The sequence below is a fragment of the Scyliorhinus canicula genome, chromosome 7 (genome assembly GCF_902713615.1).
Source record: "Scyliorhinus canicula chromosome 7, sScyCan1.1, whole genome shotgun sequence".
Lineage (NCBI taxonomy): Eukaryota > Metazoa > Chordata > Chondrichthyes > Carcharhiniformes > Scyliorhinidae > Scyliorhinus > Scyliorhinus canicula.
This window is the reverse complement of record NC_052152.1, coordinates 108,844,675-108,865,072: the sequence shown is the minus strand read 5'-3', so window position 1 is coordinate 108,865,072 and position 20,398 is coordinate 108,844,675. Positions and strand designations below refer to the sequence as shown.

General features: G+C 45.8%; 1 protein-coding gene across 1 annotated transcript in view; it reads right to left on the bottom strand.

Moving 5' to 3' along the window:
* The window catches only part of LOC119969267 (succinate--CoA ligase [ADP-forming] subunit beta, mitochondrial-like), a 218,651-nt gene extending 199,638 nt beyond the window's left edge, over positions 1–19,013 (bottom strand). Inside the window, 2 exon segments of the mRNA XM_038802641.1 lie at positions 14,656–14,839; positions 18,885–19,013. Coding sequence (XP_038658569.1) covers positions 14,656–14,839; positions 18,885–18,977 — 277 coding nt within the window. The 5' untranslated portion in view covers positions 18,978–19,013.
* Positions 19,014–20,398: the final 1,385 nt, after the last annotated feature.

Below are 20,398 nucleotides of genomic sequence, written 5' to 3'. Positions count from 1 at the left end.
TCCTTCATGGTACTAATATAACTCTAGCCTTTGAAATCAATTCCTGCAGTTGGACGCAATGTTGAGGTGACTGAATAGAGCACAAGAGCTTTCTTTTGCAAGGAAACACTGGTTTCTAAACAGTGAGAAATTCATCCTTCTGAAACATCTGCATTCAAATCGGAGCTGTCCATAACAATACTGGAATTTGAAGACAGTAAAGAGAATCGACAATTAGGCTCTGCAAGCCTAATTCAAAGAATGAAAATAACCACCACGTTTAATGAAAGTCTTTCATAACCTCCGAACAACACAGCACTTTACAGTTAGTTTTTTTGAGTGTTGCCACGTACCATACGTAGCAGCCAATTTGTACACACCAATGACAATGTTATAAAGTTCAGATCATCTCTTTTTAGTAATGTTAGTAAAGTAATCAATATTAGTCAGGACAGTGAGAACTCCCCTCATTATCTTCAAAATAGAGTTTGAGATATTTTACCAGCCTTTGTTTAGCATCTCATCCAATAGACGTCCCCTCCACTCGACTCCACAATGTGACTCAGAGGCCAATGTGCTACCAAATGAAGCACAGTTACCATACTGTTAATGCCATGCAGCAAAAAAAAGTGTTGAATTCTAAACCAAAACAGACTAACTCAACAGATACACATTCAGAATATAAAGAATAGATGATTGTTTTATATACTTATGGAACTTGTTCACACACTATTTCAAGAGTTTTCCACGGGGTTTGTTCAGATAATAAGCAGGCATAGTGAAGCAACAGAGGGAAAGGGACCCCTGCAAAACATGTCAACTCGCCAAAATAATGCAATCATTGCTGCTTTCCAGTCCAATCACCAACTTCGCTTAAGTTTAGTCCTTAGTAAAATCATACCAAAAAAACTAAGCACAGAACCTCAAAGAGCAAACAGCAATCATACCAAGCAATCTGAAAGCTGTCATACGACACGACAAATATCACAGTCAGATTAAGGGCAGCACGGTAGCATTGTGGATAGCACAATTGCTTCACAACTCCAGGGTCCCAGGTTCAATTCCACACTGTCTGTGTGGAGTCTGCACATCCTCCCGTGTGTGCGTGGATTTCCTCCGGGTGCTCCGGTTTCCTCCCACAGTCGAAAGATGTGCAGGTTAGGTGGATTGGCCATGCTAAATTGCCCTTAGTGTCCAAAATTGCCCTTAGTGTTGGGTGGGGTTATTGGGGTATGGGGATAGGGTGGAGGTGTTGACCTTGGGTAGGGTGCTCTTTCCAAGAGTCGGAGCCGGTGCAGACTCGATGGGCTGAATGGCCTCCTTCTGCACTGTAAATTCTATGATACTATGATTAGTCCTTTCCCTGTTTTTAAACACATATTTTAAACCGGTTGATAATCTTATGAAAATGTAGAGAAATTTCACAAGTGCACATTTTTCAGCCCCAAAGGTTGCAGCTACCATCTTCCCCAAATTCCAATTTCCAAAAATGTAAATAAAACGGACTTGCATTTTCTTCATAGTCCTGCAGCCGCCACAATGCAATTTTTAGTGACAGATGCAATAGAGCACATTGTGAAATAAGACCCAGGAACATTGATGTATGACTGAAGTGCTGTGTGACTTAGTCATTAATCTTGATAACTCGGCAGCACGGTGGAGCAATGGGTAGCACTGCTGCCTCGCTGCACCGAGGTCCCAGGATCGATCCCGGCTCTGGGTCACTGTCCGTATGGAGTTTGCACATTCTCCCCTTGTCTGCGTGGGTTTCGCCCCCACAACCCAAAGATGTGCAGGGTAGATGGGTCGACCACACTAAATTGCCCCTTAATTGGAGAACAAATTGGGTACTCTAAATTTTAGGGGGAAAAAAATTAATCTTGGTAACTTTTACTCAGCCTTTCAACAGCTTCTTCCGATTTCAGTTTTACCAAACAGCACCTCAGGACTCCAAGAAAAAGTTCACCTTACATGAGCTAAAAGGGCAGAAACCAAGAATGAATGAATCACCGAGAGCAGTGATCGCCTGTTTCAATAATTTCCAGGTGAAGAAGAAAAAATGATGAGGTGGGCAAAGCAGAAGCTCGAGGTGGAGTGGGAAGAAAAGAGCATATAGCAGGGTTTGACGATGGAGCTGGCAAGGGGGCGGGTGGCCTTTGGGCATGTCAAGGCAGCAAGTGCAAGCGCAATGTGCAGTTTGCTGAGGTCTACCCAGCGAAGCTGCAGGTTACACACAATGGCAGAGGCTATTACTTTGAGACGGTGGTGGAGGCATTTGTGAAAGCAGACCGTCTGGCACTGGACATTTTTGACTCAGCTTTTCTTGGTTTCTCTTTTGTTGGGTTCTTCTTCTTGCATGGGTGTTATGGATAACTCAATGGGGGCTTGGGTCAGGGTGGTTTGGGACTCAGGATTGTTGGGGTCAGAGGTAGTTTTGCTAAGATATAGGGTATCTTGGAATCATAGAATTTACAGTGCAAAAGGAGGACAATGGGCCCTTTGAGTCTATACCGGCCCTTGGAAAGAGCACCCTACTTAAGCCCACACTACCACCCCATCCCCGTAACCCCACCTAATCTTTTTGGACACTAAGGGCTATTTAACATGGCCAATCCACCTAACCTGCACATCTTTGGATCGTGGGAGGAAACCGGAGCACCCGGAGAAACCCACGCAGACACAAGGAGAACGTGTAGACTCCTCACAGTGACCCAAGCTGGGAATTGAACCTGGGACCCTGGAGCTGTGAAGCAACAGTACTAACCACTGTGCTACTGTGCCACGCATGGGTATGTGATTGGAGGGGCGAGGGGGACGTTGGGTGTGCTGTGGTTTTGTTTTCGATGTGGCAGAGGGGGTTCTGGCAGGAATCGCCATGGTAGCAAACCTACTGTTGGTTAGTGAACGGGAGCGAGGTGGGGGAGGGGCCACGACTGTTGGAACATGTACGCGCAGGTTTGGATGGGCCTGGCAGGTGTGAATGATTGGGGGGGGGGGGGGGGGGGGGGGGGTGGAACGATACTGGGTACAGTATTTTCGAGAGGAAATAGTTGAGGGGTTGGTGGGGAGAGCGGTGAAGAACACGTACGTTTTCTCAAATTTAAAGGGCCTGAAAGCAGATGTTGTGCTGTTACAGGAGACCATCTGAGGGGAAAGAACCAGATGAGGCGGAGGAAGGACTTGGTGAGCCAGGTGTTTCACTCTGGCTTCGATAGTCGGGCACAAGGGGTGGCAAAACTGGTGGGTAAACGTGTGAGGTTTCAGCTGGCGATGGTGATGCAGATCAGGGAGGTAGGTACGTGATTGTGCCGGACACGCTGGAGGAGAGGTTAGTGATGTTGGTCAGGGTATACCACGAGCCCGGTGGTGGCGGCGTCCCTAAGAATCTGGGGACAGTGGAGACGGCATAGGGGGGAAACAGGGGGCTCGATGGAGGCTCCATTGGGTGGCAATCATCGGTTCATCCCGGGGAACAAGGATGGGGGATTTAGGGGGTGGCAAAGGGTGGGCATCAGTAAATTGAGGGACCTGTTTATTGGCGGGAGGTTTGCGGGCCTGGGGGAACTGGAAGATAAATTTGGGCTTCCCCAAGGGAACATGTTCAGATACTTGCAGGTAAGGCGTTTGCTAGGCGACAGGTAGAGGGATTCCCTTTGCTGCCCTCGCGGGGGTCGATGGACAGAGTGCTTTCGGGGGTGTGGGTCGGAGAGGGGAAGGTGTCTGACATCTATAAGGTAATGCAGGAGGTGGAGGAGTCGTCAGTGGAGGAGCTGAAGGCTAAATGGGAGGGGGTACTTGGGGAGCAGATAGAGGACAGGACTTGGGCGGATGCCTTGGAGTCAACTCTTCCTCTTCATGTGCGAGGCTTAGTCTCATCCAATTTAAGGTGCTGCACCGGGCCCACATGTCTGGGACTAGGGTGAGTAGGTTCTTTGGGGGTGAGGACAGGTGCACTAGATGTTCGGGGAGTCCAGTGAATCATGCCCATATGTTCTGGGCATGCCCAGCACTGGAAGAATTCTGGAAGGGGGTGGCGGGGACGGTGTCGAGGGTGGTTGGATCCAGGGTCAAACCAGGGTGGGGACTCGCAATTTTCGGAGTTGCAGTGGAGGCGGGAGTGCAGGAGGCAAAAGAGCCGGTGTCCTGGCCTTTGAGTCTCTAGTAGCCCGGCTACTTATTTTTGGGGTTTTTTTCTCGCTACGGTTATGTAACTTAACATTGTGTTAATTTAAGTTGTTGTAAATATGTTGGGTTGTTCATTGAGGAGGGCCGAAGGTTCATGATTGTTGTCATTATTGTTATTGTTGGTATTTTAGTATGGTTTGATGTTGTTGTATAAATTCAAAACTTTTCAATAAAAATTATTATTTTTTTTTAAAATTGATGTTGGTCAGTGTGTATGCCCCGAACTGGGACAACTTGAAATATGGTGCTGGACCCGAGGATGGATAGGTCTTGGAATCACTCACTGGTCCCTTCGGGGGTGGCAAATGTTTTACTGGAGTAAAGAAGGCTATCGTGATATCAGATCATGCGCCACACTGGGTGGCTAGGGTGTTTGAAAGCTTTTATAAGGGTTTATACAAGTCAGAGCCGCTGGAGGATGAGTCGGAAATTAGGGAGTTTCCAGAGCGACTTGAGTGGCCGACGATGAGAGAGGAGGAGAGCGCAAGGTTAGGGGAGCCACTGGGGGTTGGAGGAAGTGAAGGCAGCGATAGGGAAGATGCAGTAGGCAAGGCACGGGGGCCGGATGGGTTCCCGCCAGAGTTCTATATGAAGTTTAAGGACAGGTTGCACGGTAGCATTTTGGTTAGCACAATTGCTTCACAGCTCCAGGGTCCCAGGTTCGATTCCCGGCTTGGGTCACTGTCTGTGCGGAGTATGCACGTTCTCCCCTGTGTGCATGGGTTTCCTCCGGGTGCTCCGGTTTCCTCCCACAGTCGAAAGATGTGCAGGTTAGGTGGATTGGTCATGCTAAATTATCTCTAGTGTCCAAAATTGCCCTTAGTGTTGGGTGTGGTTACTGGTTAATGGGGATAAGGTGGAGGTGTGGGCTTGGGTAGGAAGCTCTTTCCAAGAGCCAGTGCAGACTCGATGGGCCGAATGGCCTCCTTCTGCACTGTAAATTCCATGAGGTTGGCACCATTGATGGTGGAAATGTTTGAAGATGCAATGGTAAAGGGAGGCTGCCGGAGACAATAAGGCAGGCGCCTATTTCATTGTAAGAAGTCTTACAACACCAGGTTAAAGTCCAACAGGTTTGTTTCAAACACGAGCTTTCGGAGCACGGCTCCTTCTTCAGGTGAGGCCAGAGGAGTGTCTCCCTCACCTGAAGAAGGAGCCGTGCTCCGAAAGCTCGTGTTTGAAACAAACCTGTTGGACTTTAACCTGGTGTTGTAAGACTTCTTACTGTGCTCACCCCAGTCCAACGCCGGCATCTCCACATCATGGCCTATTTCATTGTTACTGAAAAAGGACAAGTACCCAGTGGAGTGTGTTTTGTACAGGCCCATGTCTGTACTGAATGTGGATGTCAAGACAAAGGCAAAGGTGTTGGCGGTGAGGCCAGAGGAGTGTCTCCCGAAGGTGGTGGGAGAGTTCATTAAGGGCACGCGGCTGTCGTTGAACATGCAGTGGCTGCTGAATGTGGTGCTCTCTCCGTCAGAGGGGACGGAGTTAGAGGTGGTGTTGACTTTCGAGGAGAAAGCATTTGACAGAGTGGAGTGGAGTTATTTGTTTGCAGTACTAGAGAAGTTTCGGATTGGACCCATGTTTGTGGCTTGGGTAAAATTGTTGTACAAGGATCCAATGACAGCTTGTGTGCGGATGAATGAGACACAGTCGGAGCACTTTCCACTATTCTGGGGAATGTGGCACGGGTGCTCCATGTCCCCCCGCCCTTCTTGTTCACATTGGCGATTGCACTGAGGGGTTTGTGCTTTTGTGGGGGGGGGGGGGGGGGGGTTTAGATGATTTGCTGTTGAACGTTTTGGACCTGGGCTCATCGGTGAGCAACATAATGGGGGAGCGAGGGAAATTTAGGACGTTTTCAGGATATAAATTGAACTTAGAGAAGAGGAGTATTTTGTCGTGTCGCCTTCAAGTGTAGGGGTGGGGTGGAAGGGTTGCCATTTAAGGTAGTGACAACTCACTTTAGGTACTTGGGGTGCAGGTAGCGCAGGATTGGGCTTGACTCCTGAAGCTTAATTTCACAAGGCCGGTGGGGAAGGTGAAGGAGGAGTTGCGTAGGTGGGATAGTCTCCCTTTGTCATTGGATGACTGGGTGCAGGCAGTCAAAATGAATTGTTTGCCACGGTTTCTATTTTTGTTCCAGTATCTACCGGTCTTTTTGCCAAAGGCATTTTTCCAACGGGTGAATAGGCTGGTCTCATCATTTGTGTGGGCAGGGAAGGTTGCGAGGATAAGACAGTGCTCCAAAAGGGGAGACAAACAGGGGGGGGCTTGGCTCTTCCGAATTTGTTGCTCTACTACTGGGCAGCAAATGCCGAGAAGGTGCAGGGCTGGAGTTTAAGGAAACGGAGGTTTTGTGGGTGCGGGTGAAGACGGGGCCCTGTAAGGAGTCAGGGCTGCGGGCGCTAGCAACAGCACTGCTTCAGTCATCCAGGGAAGTATTCCAGGAATCGGCTAGTAGTAGCTACACTGAAGATTTGGGGCAATTTCAACAGCATTTCAAGTTGAGGGCAGGGTCGAGGGTGATGCCATCAGCAGGATCATGGGTTTGAACCAGGGAGGATGGATGCGAGGTTCTGGGGATGGGAGGAGAAAGGGGTTAAAGAGATGAAGGATCTTTTTCTGGAAGGGAGGTTTGCAAGTTTGGAGGAGTTAGGGGTGAAGTATGGCCTGCAGTGTGAGGATGGCTTTAGGGAGATGCTTGTGCAGAATTTTGAAAAACAGGCTTTCCACAGTTTTCCGGTGGCACTGTCCTCCTTGTTGGAGGAGGCGCTGTCGGTGAGGTGGGGCGCTGGAGAACAGGATTGTTTCAGTGATATATAGGGCAAGCAGTCTATGAAAGGGATTACAGCCAAGTGCGAGGAAGAGCTGGAGATGGGGCTGAAAGAAGGATTATAGTGCAAAGTGATGCGATGCCTCGACCTCGTGTGCAAGGCTGATGATGATTCTGTTAAAAGTGGTGTAAAGGGCACACTTAATGAAGGCAAGGATGAGCCGGCTGTTTGAGGGTGTGGAGGATAGTTGCGAGGGGCCCAGCCAACCATGTCCATATGTTCTGGTCCTGCCTGGAGTTGGACAAATATTGGGGGTTATTTTTCAGCACCACATCAGAGATTCTGCAAATGGAATTGGAGTTGGGTCCCCTAATGGCTAAATTGGGGATGTCAGACATGCCAGAGTTGCAGACAGGAGCAGGGGCAAACGTTTTAACATTCACCTCGTTGATTGCTTGCAGGCAGGTTTGTTGGGATGGAGGTTAGCTTCTCCCTCCAGTGTCTCGGTGTGGATGGGGGAATCCGTTAGAATTCCTGTCCTCAGAAAAGGTGAAAATTGCGCTGAGAAGGGTGGATGAGGGGTTCTACCAGAGATGGGGTTTATTCATTTGACATTTTGGAGACCTGGTTGCCGTCAAGGGGTGGAAGGAGCGTCAGGCACAGTTGGTGTAAAAATGTTAAAATAAAATATATTTTTTGAAAAAATCTGCTGGACTTCCTTCCCCAATCAACATCCAGGGATGAATTAATACATGTCCTTAAATTAAACATTCAATCCAGGTCCTATGCCTGTGTTAAACCACCCCAGAACAAAATCACCAAGTTGGCATCTATCAAATTACTCAAGTGAAGAAATCCAGAAGACTGTAACCATTCAACATATATAAAACATAATCTCCCAAGATGGCAATAACTCTACCAGGCAGTACAAAACTAAATGGTATTGCAATGGACCAACCTGCGCCCAATTATGGCTGGGGTGAAGCAATGCGTTCTGCCACCCAGTTTCTCTGACATCTTTGAGGCCAGCAGCCATGTTGAAAATATGGCCACACAGCTCATGTGCCATGATTATGGAGCCTTTTCTGCAGCAATCAAGTAGGCTGGCTTTTTACATTCTTGAGACAACTAAAAATCACTAGGCACTGAAACAGTAAGCAAGCTGACGAGAACAGTAATACAAATGCAACTCACTGGAATTCATCTTTAGGGCCATTCATATAGTCATTAGCTACTGAACAAGCTATATCAACCAGGTTTCCATGAACGCAAAGTGCATCAATATATTGCACCAAAGAACTATTAAAATCTACTAACCCAGAAAATCTAAAACAGACAAGGAGAGAAGTAAACCTGCACCAGACCAGTACAACTCATTTAAGGAATAATTTCCCAACTGAGTATCCTGGAGTCTGTTCACAATTTCTAGGTCACAAGCTGCAAAAAATGTGGTCTCCCAAACCAGAAGAATTTAATTGGTGACATTTTTTAAAAATATTGTGACATGGGGCAGCACGGTGGCACAGTGGTTAGCATTGCTGCCTCACGGCATTGAGGTCCCAAGTTAGATCCCGGCTCTGGGTCGCTGTCCGTATGGAGTTTGCATGTTCTCCCAGTGTTTGCGTGGGTTTCGCCCCCACAACCTAAAAGATGTGCAGGGTAGGTGGATTGGCCACGCTAAATTGCCCCTTAATTGGAAGAAATTAATTGGGTACACTAAATTTATAAAAAAATATATTGTGATATTAAAACATGACGCATTATGCCTTTAGTTATAAATAGGGGAAGTTTTAAACATAGCTTGCAAAAGCTATCAAATATAAATTCAGGTTATTGAAATTTTATATATGGGAGATGCTCGTGAGTGTGAGCACCCTTGATCCCCTACCAAGCCACACACCCTTGTCAAAAGGGATGTGAATAGCGGAAGCCAGAGTCCCACAACTGTCCAACTCTTACTTATGATTCCAAATAGCTGGTTGCGCACAACAGCAGCCCAATCTCAGATCTCGTCTTGGCAGACATGCTACACTAAATGAGGGGTCCATCAGCTTTGCCTGCTGTGACGAGGGTACAACACCCCTCCCTCCTAAACGCACGAAGCCTGGGAACGACAGAAGACGCAGATGATCTTAACGGGTTCATAGGACGACGGCTCAAAATGTGGAGACCAGCAAAGTGTGTAACACAGCCCGGGCACAGTCTGATGCTTGATAAGGTAAGCAACCAATCACCTGTGAAGCTTCTGGGACCACACACCTGACCTCTGGGACCTATGTAGGTTACATAGTTAATCAGTTTGTAGGGGTAACTATCAGCAAGGCAGGAATTTTAATATAAATAGATTTTGAAACTTTCAAATGATACAAGAAATTTTACCACCGTGGAGAATAATGTAAAATCCCGCCAAAGTGAAATTTTTATAAAGTTGATTCCAAATGTCACAATATTACAAGTATTCATCATCACAACAAACCCAGTATAATGTCAATGTACAAACAAAACTGCCTAGTGTCCAAAATCTGAAATTAACCATAAAATGTTTGAAATACACAATTCACTTAAAATACAGCACATTTCATAACTAATAAACTGTAGTCACTGTTGTATGGAGGGGAGAATGGCAGCCAATTTGTGGATAGCAAGATCCCACAAATGTGATAATTGGTCAGGTAATTAATTGTTGGAGGTATTGGTTGAGAGACGAATGTTGCCAAGGACACCTGCAGGCCTCCCCGCTCTTCGCGCTGTACCACGAGATCTTGTACATCCACCTGAGGAAGCAGACAGGGCTTCGGTTTAACATCTCATTTAAAAGATAGCATCTCAGTACTGCACAAATATTAGCTGAGATCATGTTTGCCAATCTCTGGAATGGAACTTCACAACCTTCCGGCTTGACAAAAATTTTTTTTAAAGAATGTTACCACTAACGCATTTTCAGGTGTCAGCCAAGTTCTGACTTTTTAGATTTTTCTTTCCATAAATTTAGAGTACCCAATTACTTTTTTCCCCCAATTAAGGGGCAATTTAGTGTGGCCAATCCACCTACCCTGCACATCTTTGGGTTGTGGGGGCGAAACCCACGCAAACACGGGGAGAATGTGCAAACTCCACATGGACAGTGACCCAGAGCCGGGATCGAACCTGGGACCTCGGCGCCATGAGGCAGCAGTGCTAACTACTGCGCCACCGACGCCACCATGCTGCCCTCTGACGTTTTAGATGAGATACCCTTCGCAATATACTATCCAACATTTTCAGTTTTACTACAATGTCACAATGACAACTGCTGACACATTAAGCACGTATTAACCTGAAAACCAGTTCTTATCATATGCTCATTGGCATTAAGTCAGCAGCCTGCGTATCTATAGTAAATAAATGCAAGGTCAGACACATCAACTTCATGACTTCCAAACTCCTATCATAGTTGCAACTGTACTACAGGCAATTTGCATGCAAATTCAAAATAATAATTATAAGCAACCCAGAAATCTTTTACATGTCAAAAAATGGACCAAACACACATTGTATACAACAAACAAAAAGCTGATCAATGTTACCTAAAACATGTCGTGGACGAGATAAGAGTTTGCATCCATCTAATAACTTCTCACTTCTTCAAGATATGCCAAAGCACTTTCCAAACAATGGATTCATCTTGAAATGTACACAGCCAAATGTAAATACAGCCAATTTGAGAACAGCAAGGATCCACAAATAACCAGTGAATGAAAAACTAGATTGTGCAATACTGTTTGAGTTCATAATATTGGCTAAACCACCAAATTAGGAATTTTGATTGTTTTTCCCTTCTGGTTGGGAGTCAGTGAAAATGGATCATCAAATTAAAATTGACACGGAAGAGGAGAAAGGTTAGCAGAAAGCTATGTATAAATCACTGAAAAGAAGGACATGTTGCCAAAGCTTTTTGTCTTGCACTGATCAGAATTAAATTTGATATTCTTGCGTTCAAACAATCACAATTTATATTACATTTCCATAACTAACTTGCTGATTGGTCAGCAGTTGACTCTGATTGGCTGAGGCGTCACCATGGAGAATGCACTGGGGAACTGTAGGCTCTCCAGGCTCCTGGATAATTTTAAAAAGGCACTAGGCTTGAACATGTTCATTTTGTTTGCATACAACAGGTCCCTGTGTTCGAATCTATGTCTCTTTTTGCAAATATGATCTTGAGGCATATCATGAGCTTTGCTGACTGGTTGCTGGTGTAGCTATTAGGACATTTAGGATTGTTCAGCAGGTGCTGCCCAATCCCAAAATCACATCCAATAGTAGCTGTTTAATCTTGGATTTTGCAACGGTGGGCTGGTTGAGCATGGTCTGCACTCCGTCTATTACCAACAACCAAAGGAACATACTGTTCGGTTCAAGCAACCGATCATTAGGCCATACTGCCTGCATACCTGGCATTGCACTGGCACAGAAATGCACGCATGGTATTGCTGAATTGTGTGGTGGGTAGAACATTTTCTGATGGACAGCAGCATCCTGTTAATGAAAAGTGCCACTTGTATAGCTACTGCACTGCAGCATCCTGAAATGGCCTGATGAACCTAGTATTCAATTTGAGGTATTTTGCCTTTTCCCTATAATTTGAGGTAGACCAGGCACTTTTCAGGTTCAAGAGAGGTTGCCTTACGTCCATTTGCAAAGTAAAATAGGGCCCTAGCCATCTGCTCACCTTGCAAGCTTGACAAAAATAGAGCATATCAAAGCTATTCTGTAGACAGTGGCTATCCTGATCAGATCATTGTTCACTGTATATTGCACAAACTTCCAAATAAGCCAAAGGCCACCACTTTTGGATCTTATTTTTATAATTTATCTTCCCCATTTCCAACGAAAATATTTTAAATAGCCCACAAATCATTTTTTATACTCAACTGAAAAAAAAGTTCCAAAATAGAAAAGCCTTATCCTGCAGCTTTCAGTAATCTTATACCTCTGCATTTGTGTACCGTAGTTTCCGGACTATAAGCCGCTACTTCTTTCACACGTTTTGAACCTCGCGGCTTATACAACGACGCGGCTTATTTATGGATTTTTCCCGCTTTCACTAAACCAATGAAATTGCGTAACGGGTCAAGGTAAAACAATGTAACTTTTTAGTTTACTGTTTAGATTAAATCGAGCGCGCTCAAACATCCCATCATTCTGATTACGGTAGTCATTTTGTCACCCTCATCATGGCAAAGACACGGAGAAATGCACATGATGCAGCTTTCAAGTTGAAGGCGATCGATCTGGCTGTTGGAAAAGGAAATAGAGCTGCTGCACTAGAGCTTGGTCTTAATGAGTCGATGATAAGACGTTGGAAACAGCAGCGTGAGGAATTGACTCAGTGCAAAAAGACAACTAAAGCTTTCAGAGGGAAGAAAAGCAGATGGCCCGAACTAGAAAATGAGCTCGAAGACTGGGTCAACATGCAGAGAGCAGACGGCCGAGGTGTTTCAACTGTACAGATCCGACTGAAAGCCAAAACAATCGCCACCGCAATGAAGTTTGAGAATTTTAGAGGTGGACCATCGTGGTGTCTCAGATTTATGAGACGTAAAGGCCTGTCCATCAGGGTACGGACGAGTTTGTGTCAGCAGCTCCCTCCCGACTACGAGGAAAAAATTTCAAACTTCCGCAAATTCATTGATGCAAAGATAGCGGAGCATTCCATTGGCCCGCACAATATCATAAATATGGATGAGGTTCCTCTGACGTTTGACCTGCCTCTCACTCGGACTGTCAACAGGAAAGGTGAATCATCCGTCATGCTGAAAACAACTGGGCATGAAAAAACACACTTCACCTGTGTTCTGAGTTGCACGGCATCGGGAGAAAAGCTTCCACCGATGGTGATTTTTAAACGCACGACGATACCAAAAGAAAAATTCCCTACAGGAATTGTTGTGAAAGTCAACAAGAAAGGATGGATGACGGAAAGCTTAATGCATGAATGGCATACGGAGTGCTACGGCAAGCGACCGGGAGGATTCTTTCACAGGAACAAGGCATTGCTCGTTTTGGACAGCATGAGGGCCCACATAACAGATTCTGTGAAAGAAGCCATCAAGAGGACAAACTCAATTCCAGCTGTGATTCCTGGGGGCACAACAAAGTATTTACAGCCACTCGACATCAGTTTAAATCGTGCATTTAAGGTGGCGCTTCGTGTTCAGTGGGAGGCTTGGATGACAAGTGGGGAGAAATCCTTCACTAAAACGGGCCGCATGCGAAGAGCAACTTATGGTCAAGTCTGCCAGTGGGTCCTGACAGCGTGGAGCATTGTTAAAAAATCCACCATCATCAACGGGTTTCGAAAAGCTGGATTGCTGCGTGTTGAAGAGGGCAGCATGAGCTCAGCGGGAAATTTGCCTCCGGATGAAAGTGATGAGAGCGACAATGAAAACAATCCAACATCGGATGAAGCAATTCTGAGGCTATTCAACTCTGACACTGAAGGAGATGACTTCAGTGGTTTCAGTGCACAAGAGGAGGATAGTGACTCTGATCACCTGGGTTGGTGATATCTTGATTACGATCAGTAATAAAATACTTCTTTTTACACATGATTTATTTATTTTTAATGTTTCAAACTGATGATTCTATGTTAATCTTAAGAGCTTAATCGGATTGATTTCGCTCCACAGTGACCAATGACTTTCTTGGTAGGGTATTCTTTACCGCTAATTTTTTATTTTTGTTACAAGCCATATTTCGTTAAAGCCTGTGTAAAGCTCATTTGTTTCAATGTACCGGTAAGCACCTGCGGCTTATATACGTGTGCGGCTTATGTATGTTCAAAATAAAAAAAAATTTCAAAATCAGTGGGTGCGGCTTATAGTCAGGTGCGCTTTATAGTCCGGAAATTACGGTAAACCATTTTCACAAGATGCAGTAAAGTTTAAATTTTCAAAAATAAAGTTTCAAGTAAGGAAAAAGGCATACAACATACTAAAAATGTACAATTTCTCAACCAAGCCGTAAGCAGAAATCTGTTCCCAGATAGGTCACCCTTAACAGGGAAATTAGAAATTTTGTTCTGCTATGTCAAAATCTCACCGCTTGTCCTTCATCTAATTTTAAAGGGACCAAATGTAATAAGGAACTCACCATACAAAGAAATTTAGGGGATACATGTACATGACCAAACTGAAAAACACTGAATGCTGGATCTACACAACAGGTCAATTAGCATCTTTATAGTTAACGGCCATGTCAACATTTTGACCATATGGACTTCACTAGAACTGGAAACTAAAAGTTAAGCAAGCACGTTAAGGGGATGCTTTCTATGGAAACAAAAGAAAAACTAGGTGATTAGGGTCAATGTTACTCCTTTCTCTTCCTTTTCTTCTCTATTTCCCAACCTCACTGAAATGCTTGCTTAAAATTAGTTTTCTCTAAAACATTAACTTGTATTTCCCTTTTCAAATAGATCGGCTATTTATCTCCGGTGTTTTCTGTTTTCAAATTAGAGGCCTTCCTATTGTTTCCTGATTGAAATTACATACATTCTATCATTTTCTACTGTTACACATTGGAACAATAATTCTGAAGTACTGTCCTGTCAAGATTATTAATTTTCCACAACAATATTCTTACAGCTGTTGTCAGACTTCATTAACAGTTTCATGTTTACCTCAATCTAAAATGACCAGGTAATTTAAAATTAATTTAGTTATCATACCAATTCCTTTGGCAGCAGAATATGCTTCTTCTGGTGTAGAAACAGATTTCCCCTCAGGAACAGAAATGCCTGCCTCCTTCAGTAATCCAATACTTATGTATTCATGCAAAGAAAGGTTCCTCTGCTGCTGCTGAATGTGTTGCAAACCATGGATTGAAAGCAATTCAGAAGATACGCCAAACACCTAAAAAATGTAAAACAAATAATTTGATAGGCGAATTAAAATAATTTTCATAAATTGCATAAGTTTTAAACCAAAACTTTCAGAAAGATACAACATGCAACATATTAATGGCTAGATCAAAATTCCATTGTTGAGGATAGCCTACAGCTTAAGGGACCTTGAAGGTCAACCTCAGCAGTCTGACCAAAATAGCACTATGTACATTAAGAAGCAACAGTTTAACATATTCAACCTTTGTTCTTTCTATTGCTGGCCTCTTTTTATGCACTTCACCACAACTGAAAGCATTTGCTCTGTATCCACCCTAACAAAATTTTGAGAAATAAGTGGAATATGTGATGGGGTGGGGGAATTCCCAATCTTAGGGCCCAGACAGCTTGAAGGCTTGTCAGCAATGGTGGAGCAAAGAAGGTAGAAGAGACCGTAATTGGAGGAACAGAGTTCTTAGAGGGTTGTAGAGCTGGGTTAGGTTACACAAAAAAAGGGGCAAGGGCACAAAGCCTTTAAAAAAAAAATTTAGAGTACCTGATTTGTGTTCCAATTAATTGCAATTTAGCATGGCCAATTCACCTACCCTGCACATCTTTGGGTTGTGGGAATGAGATCCATGCAGACACGAGAAGAATGTGCAAACTTCACATGAACTGTGACCCAGGGCCAGAGGAATTTTAACACAAAGAATTTTAAATTCAAGGTGTTGGTGAACCAGAAGTTAATGTACGTCATCAAATACAAGGATGATGGTTCCACAGGACAATGCGAGTTCAGATACATGAACCAGGGGCACGGTTCAATAAAAGGAAACATGAGCCCGTTTTGGGCAGGATTAGTGTGGTCGTTCCCGACGCAACGTCCCACTATCCAACGGCACTTTATTGCTATTTCTGCCACCGGTGGGGAAGGCGCCCCCCACCCCGGGCCAAACTTAGCATTGTTTCCTGCTCTGAGGAGCTCCCGAGTGTAGGAAGAAATTGGGGTGCCATATGGGGGACCACCCCCCCCAATGCCCGAACTCACCTGTAAGGGGGAGGCCATTGAGCCCCCTGCATCCCACTTCACACAGACAGGGCACCCCCAGGCCCCGTTGCGGGCAAGATTCCAGCCTGGCAAGTTGGCACTGCAACTTGGTGGCCTGGCAGTGTCACCTGGGCACAGGTGGCACCAGAAGTGCAAGGGTTCTACTCTGCCCTCAGGCCGACCACCCGAGGGTCTCCAATTGCCTGGGAGACCCCCCTTTCCCCAAGTACAGTTTTGCCCAATCCACATTTGTGGAGACCAGTACTGAACGGCACATGACTGGGGTCTCCTCTGTGAGGCGATAGATGTCAGGTGACCACTCGATCTGGTGTCAGCACGGTTAAGTATGTTTCTAAACTCACTTAACTATGCCAGTCTATCCCCCACCCATGGTGGCAGGATCCAGATCGCGACGTCCCGCAAGATCTCCCAGTTAGATCTCACGAGGCGCATCAACCATCGGGAATCCCGTGAGAGGACTCTCCCGAGATCGACTGGCCACATCCTGTTCCAATTCCGGCAGGACCATGCCGGTAAATCGTGCCCCAAAGTTCTGGATAATTTCAAGCTTATGGAGGGTGGAAGATGGGAGGACAACCATGAGTATTATGGGAGCATCTAATCTGCATACACATCAGGGCTCGTTTGCTTTGGATTGGATTGGATTTGTTTATTGTCACGTGTACCGAGGTACAGTGAAAGGTATTTTTCAGTGCAGCTCAAACAGATCGTTTAGTACACGAGAAGAAAATACATAGGGGGCGATTCTCCAATATTGGGCCCAAGTGTTTGCACCATCATGAACGCTGCTGCGTTTCACGGCGGTGCGAACCGGGCCCGGGTACGACAGATTCTGGCAGCTCCAGCCTCCTTACGCGGTGCCAAATGGTCGCCATGCCAACCTGCGCATGCACGGGGGACTTCTTTAGCACGCCGGCCCCGACCAACATGGGGTCGGTGTTCAGGGGCCGGCCGCGCCAGGAAGTAGGCCGGGGGGAGGGGGGAGGCCGGCCCGCCGATTAGTTGGCCCCGGTCGCGGACCAGACCCCATCGGAGGACCCTTCGCCAGTGAAGGAGCCCCTCTCCCCCCCAGTTCCCAGAGTTCCCGCCGGCAGCGACTAGGGGTGAATGGCGCCGGCGGGTCTCTGTCGTATTTGCGCGGCCGCTCAGCCCATCCGGGCCAGAGAATTGGCGACCCCGCCAATTCCAGCGGCCAGCGGCCAATGCCACGCCAAATGCGCCTGTGCAAATGGCGCCGATTCTCCGCACCTCGGAGAATCACGCGCCGGTGTCGGGACGCGGTTGCGGCAATTCTCTGGCCCGGCGCGGGGCTCGGAGAATCGCCCCCATAATAGGGAAACACAAGATACACAATGTAAATACATAGACATGGGTATTGGGTGAAGCATAGAGTGTAGTATGCAGTGGTAAATAAAATTGTTACCACACTACTTAAAACCGCTGGCATATCTGGTTTACAGCAGTTACGATTCAAAACCAGACCCCAACAGTGGCTAGGACATGGGACCAAAACCCCAATATTTTAGTTTATTTGAAAGACTGTGCGGAAGAATGATTCGCTCCAGGATTAAATGCATGAAGAAATAGGGCTCGGTTCACTCCAGGAGTAATTAGATATAGGGCTTGGTTATTTTTAAAACAAAACTTCATTATATAACAATAGTAAACTTTTTAAACTTCACACCCAAAAAGAACAGCTTACAATTTACATATTAAATACTACTACACAATTTCCCATTAAACAAGAAACATACTGATCTTAATCTATCTTACTGTGGAAGAATTATGGTTGATCAGGATTCAACTCCTCTCTCAAAAGCTCTAAAAAAAAAACTGCTTCTCTCCCCAGCTTTCTCCAAAAACTACCGCTCTCCACAGCTTCTCAAAATGTCTCTCTGCCTTCCTTGGTTCCACCCAGCAATGACCTAACTCCCCAAGCTGAAACACGAGTAGCGAGATTCTCCATCAGTGGGATCCTCAACCCTGCCTGCAGCGCACACACGGCCACGCAGTTCCCGACGGCATGGGATGGCCTGCATTGGCCAGCTGCGGGAACAGAGAATCCCGTTGCCAGCAGGCGCACGCTGCGCCAGAAAACAAGACCGAGGATCCCACCCAAGTAATTTCTGCAGGCTGCAAAGTACTTTAACTTCCTAGGGAAACTATTATGCATTAGCCCAGACTGAAAAACATATTCCTTTGTCAATTTAATCTGCTGGCTGCTAAAACCACCCAGAGCCAGGTGTTTAACCCTCAAATTGCCCACGACATTTATAATCCAGTTTTCCAAGCATCTTCCAATCGTTACACAGTAGTCTAGCTAAAACAAAAGGTCGAGAATCACGATTACTGCATATACCCTAGCGCAACATCTGGAGTTTTACAAACAGATCTTGGAATGCTGTTGGAAGATTTCAGCAGAAACCTGAAATAAAAACACCAAGTGCTAGAAAATCTCAGGTCTGCAACATGTGTGGAGAGATAAACAACAGGTAACGTTTCAAATCCAATGTGACGCTTCTTCAGAATACTCAAGTTCCCAAAGTCATATTTTGCTGGAAATGTTAACTCGGTTTCTCCCACCAAAACTGCCATCACTTTTAATTTTTATTTCAGATCTCCAGCATCCAGTTAGCTTTGATTTCGGGCGCAGTCGGAGCTGAAACACCGAGTTACATTGGGTGGCAATGATGCAAGCGAGGACACAAGGTGAACAGACTGACATGTGCCATTGAAAGAGCCCGAGGGTCACTCTGACTTTTGGACATTCGCCTTGCATCAGTTCGCCCATCAGAGCAGCTGCAGTCCAGCAGCCTCCCCGGGATGTTGGTGTTGGGGGGCGGGGTCAGCAGCTCTCACGTGCACGACTTTGTCAGTGGTCGCGAGCTCCGATTTAAACCCCAGCATCGACCTTCACCACCCTCCCCGGGCTGCTGCTACTCCGGGCCCAACAACCACAGCTGCAGACAAACCACGACCAGTCCCGCTTTAATCCAGCTTCACTCACCCTGGCTCCGTCGCGGCTGGCAGCCCGGCTGCGACAGACGCGGCCGCCCAGAGCTGCCAACGGCCAGCATCTCAGCACCGCCGTCGCCATCATCCGCCCGCGAGCTCTCACGAACGCGCAGGCGCCAGCTTGCTTCAATTACCGCGCAGGCGGGCTCGGGGCTGCAACTCAGCCAATCAGAACGGGCGGATGAGGCGGGGAGGTGGTGAGAGTGGAATGGTGTTGATCGTGAGGGGATGGCACCAGAGGCATCCCCACAAAGAAAAGGTCACATACAATCGAGAGTTGAGCAATTCCCATGCACGGCACCAGTGGCGGACTGGCCAGGGTGTCAGCTTGCCCGATGGCAAGTGGGCCCCCTATATCAAATAAAAATGCAATAAAGAAACAAACACAGACAACTGTTTTAGTAATAAAAAGGAATAAGAAAAAAAAGAGAACAGGACACAAATAAGCAGTGCATGAAAAGGAACGAAGCAGGGGAGGTAGTGGAAGGATGTGAAATAGGGGGGCCCGGGCCGGGCATAATTAAGGAAATTCCATGTTTTCAGCAAGAGTGTGTGAATTTAACGAAAAAATTACAATTCGTGATTTGAGATAGTTGGCAACTTCAAAGGATATCAAGCAGTAGTCTTGGTTCAGCCGGTACACCGGTCCGGGGCTCGGAGAGCCAAGAAGGGGCCTGTGAATCTCTGAGGGGCCCTTAAAAATTATAATTAATTAGATAAATAAATCTCCAACTTCTTTCCTGAGATTTGTATTCTAACTTAATAAAATATAATTGTTTTTAAAAGAGCAATACCAAATAAAAATGCAATAAAGAAACAAACAAATAATCACTCAGTGTATGAAGGAACGAAGCAGTGTTAAACGGATGTGAAAAGGAGTGGAGGGGGGAGGGGAGGGGGCTGGTTCACCCGGGTCGGACATAGTTGGAAATCCACGTTTACAGCAAGAGTGTGTGAATTTAAAGATAAAGTTACAGTTCGTGATTTGAGATGGTCGGCAACTTGAAAGGATATCAAGCAGTACATAGGGTCGTGAGGTCACCGAAAACGAGAAGCGGTACCTTTGACCGAGAATCATGAGGTCAAAGATATTGAAGTGATAAGCCATGATCGGTAAACTCAAAGGGTTGCGACTTGTAACACTACACTGGTATCAAACTGGACATGTTAACTTTGGTCGTGGGACCATTCTTAATGTCTTACTATAGTCGGACCAAACTTCTAAGTTTTAACAGTTGTCTCAGTTGCTTGCTAGTGTGAACACTGGACAGTGGATTGTCTCCTCTTCTGAAGCTGCATAGGCCACAGTAGTATTGACTAATAAACATAGCCTATTGAAGTGTAAGTAAGTTATTTTATATTTTTTATCAAGTAGGGGTTTATCTGGCGTTCCTTCAAGTTATTCTTGCAATCATCAATATTCGTTTTTCCCAATGTGGGCTATTTTTAATTACGTTTTTATTTCAGGAATATTACCCCTACCAGCATGGAAAAGAAAAAGCATAA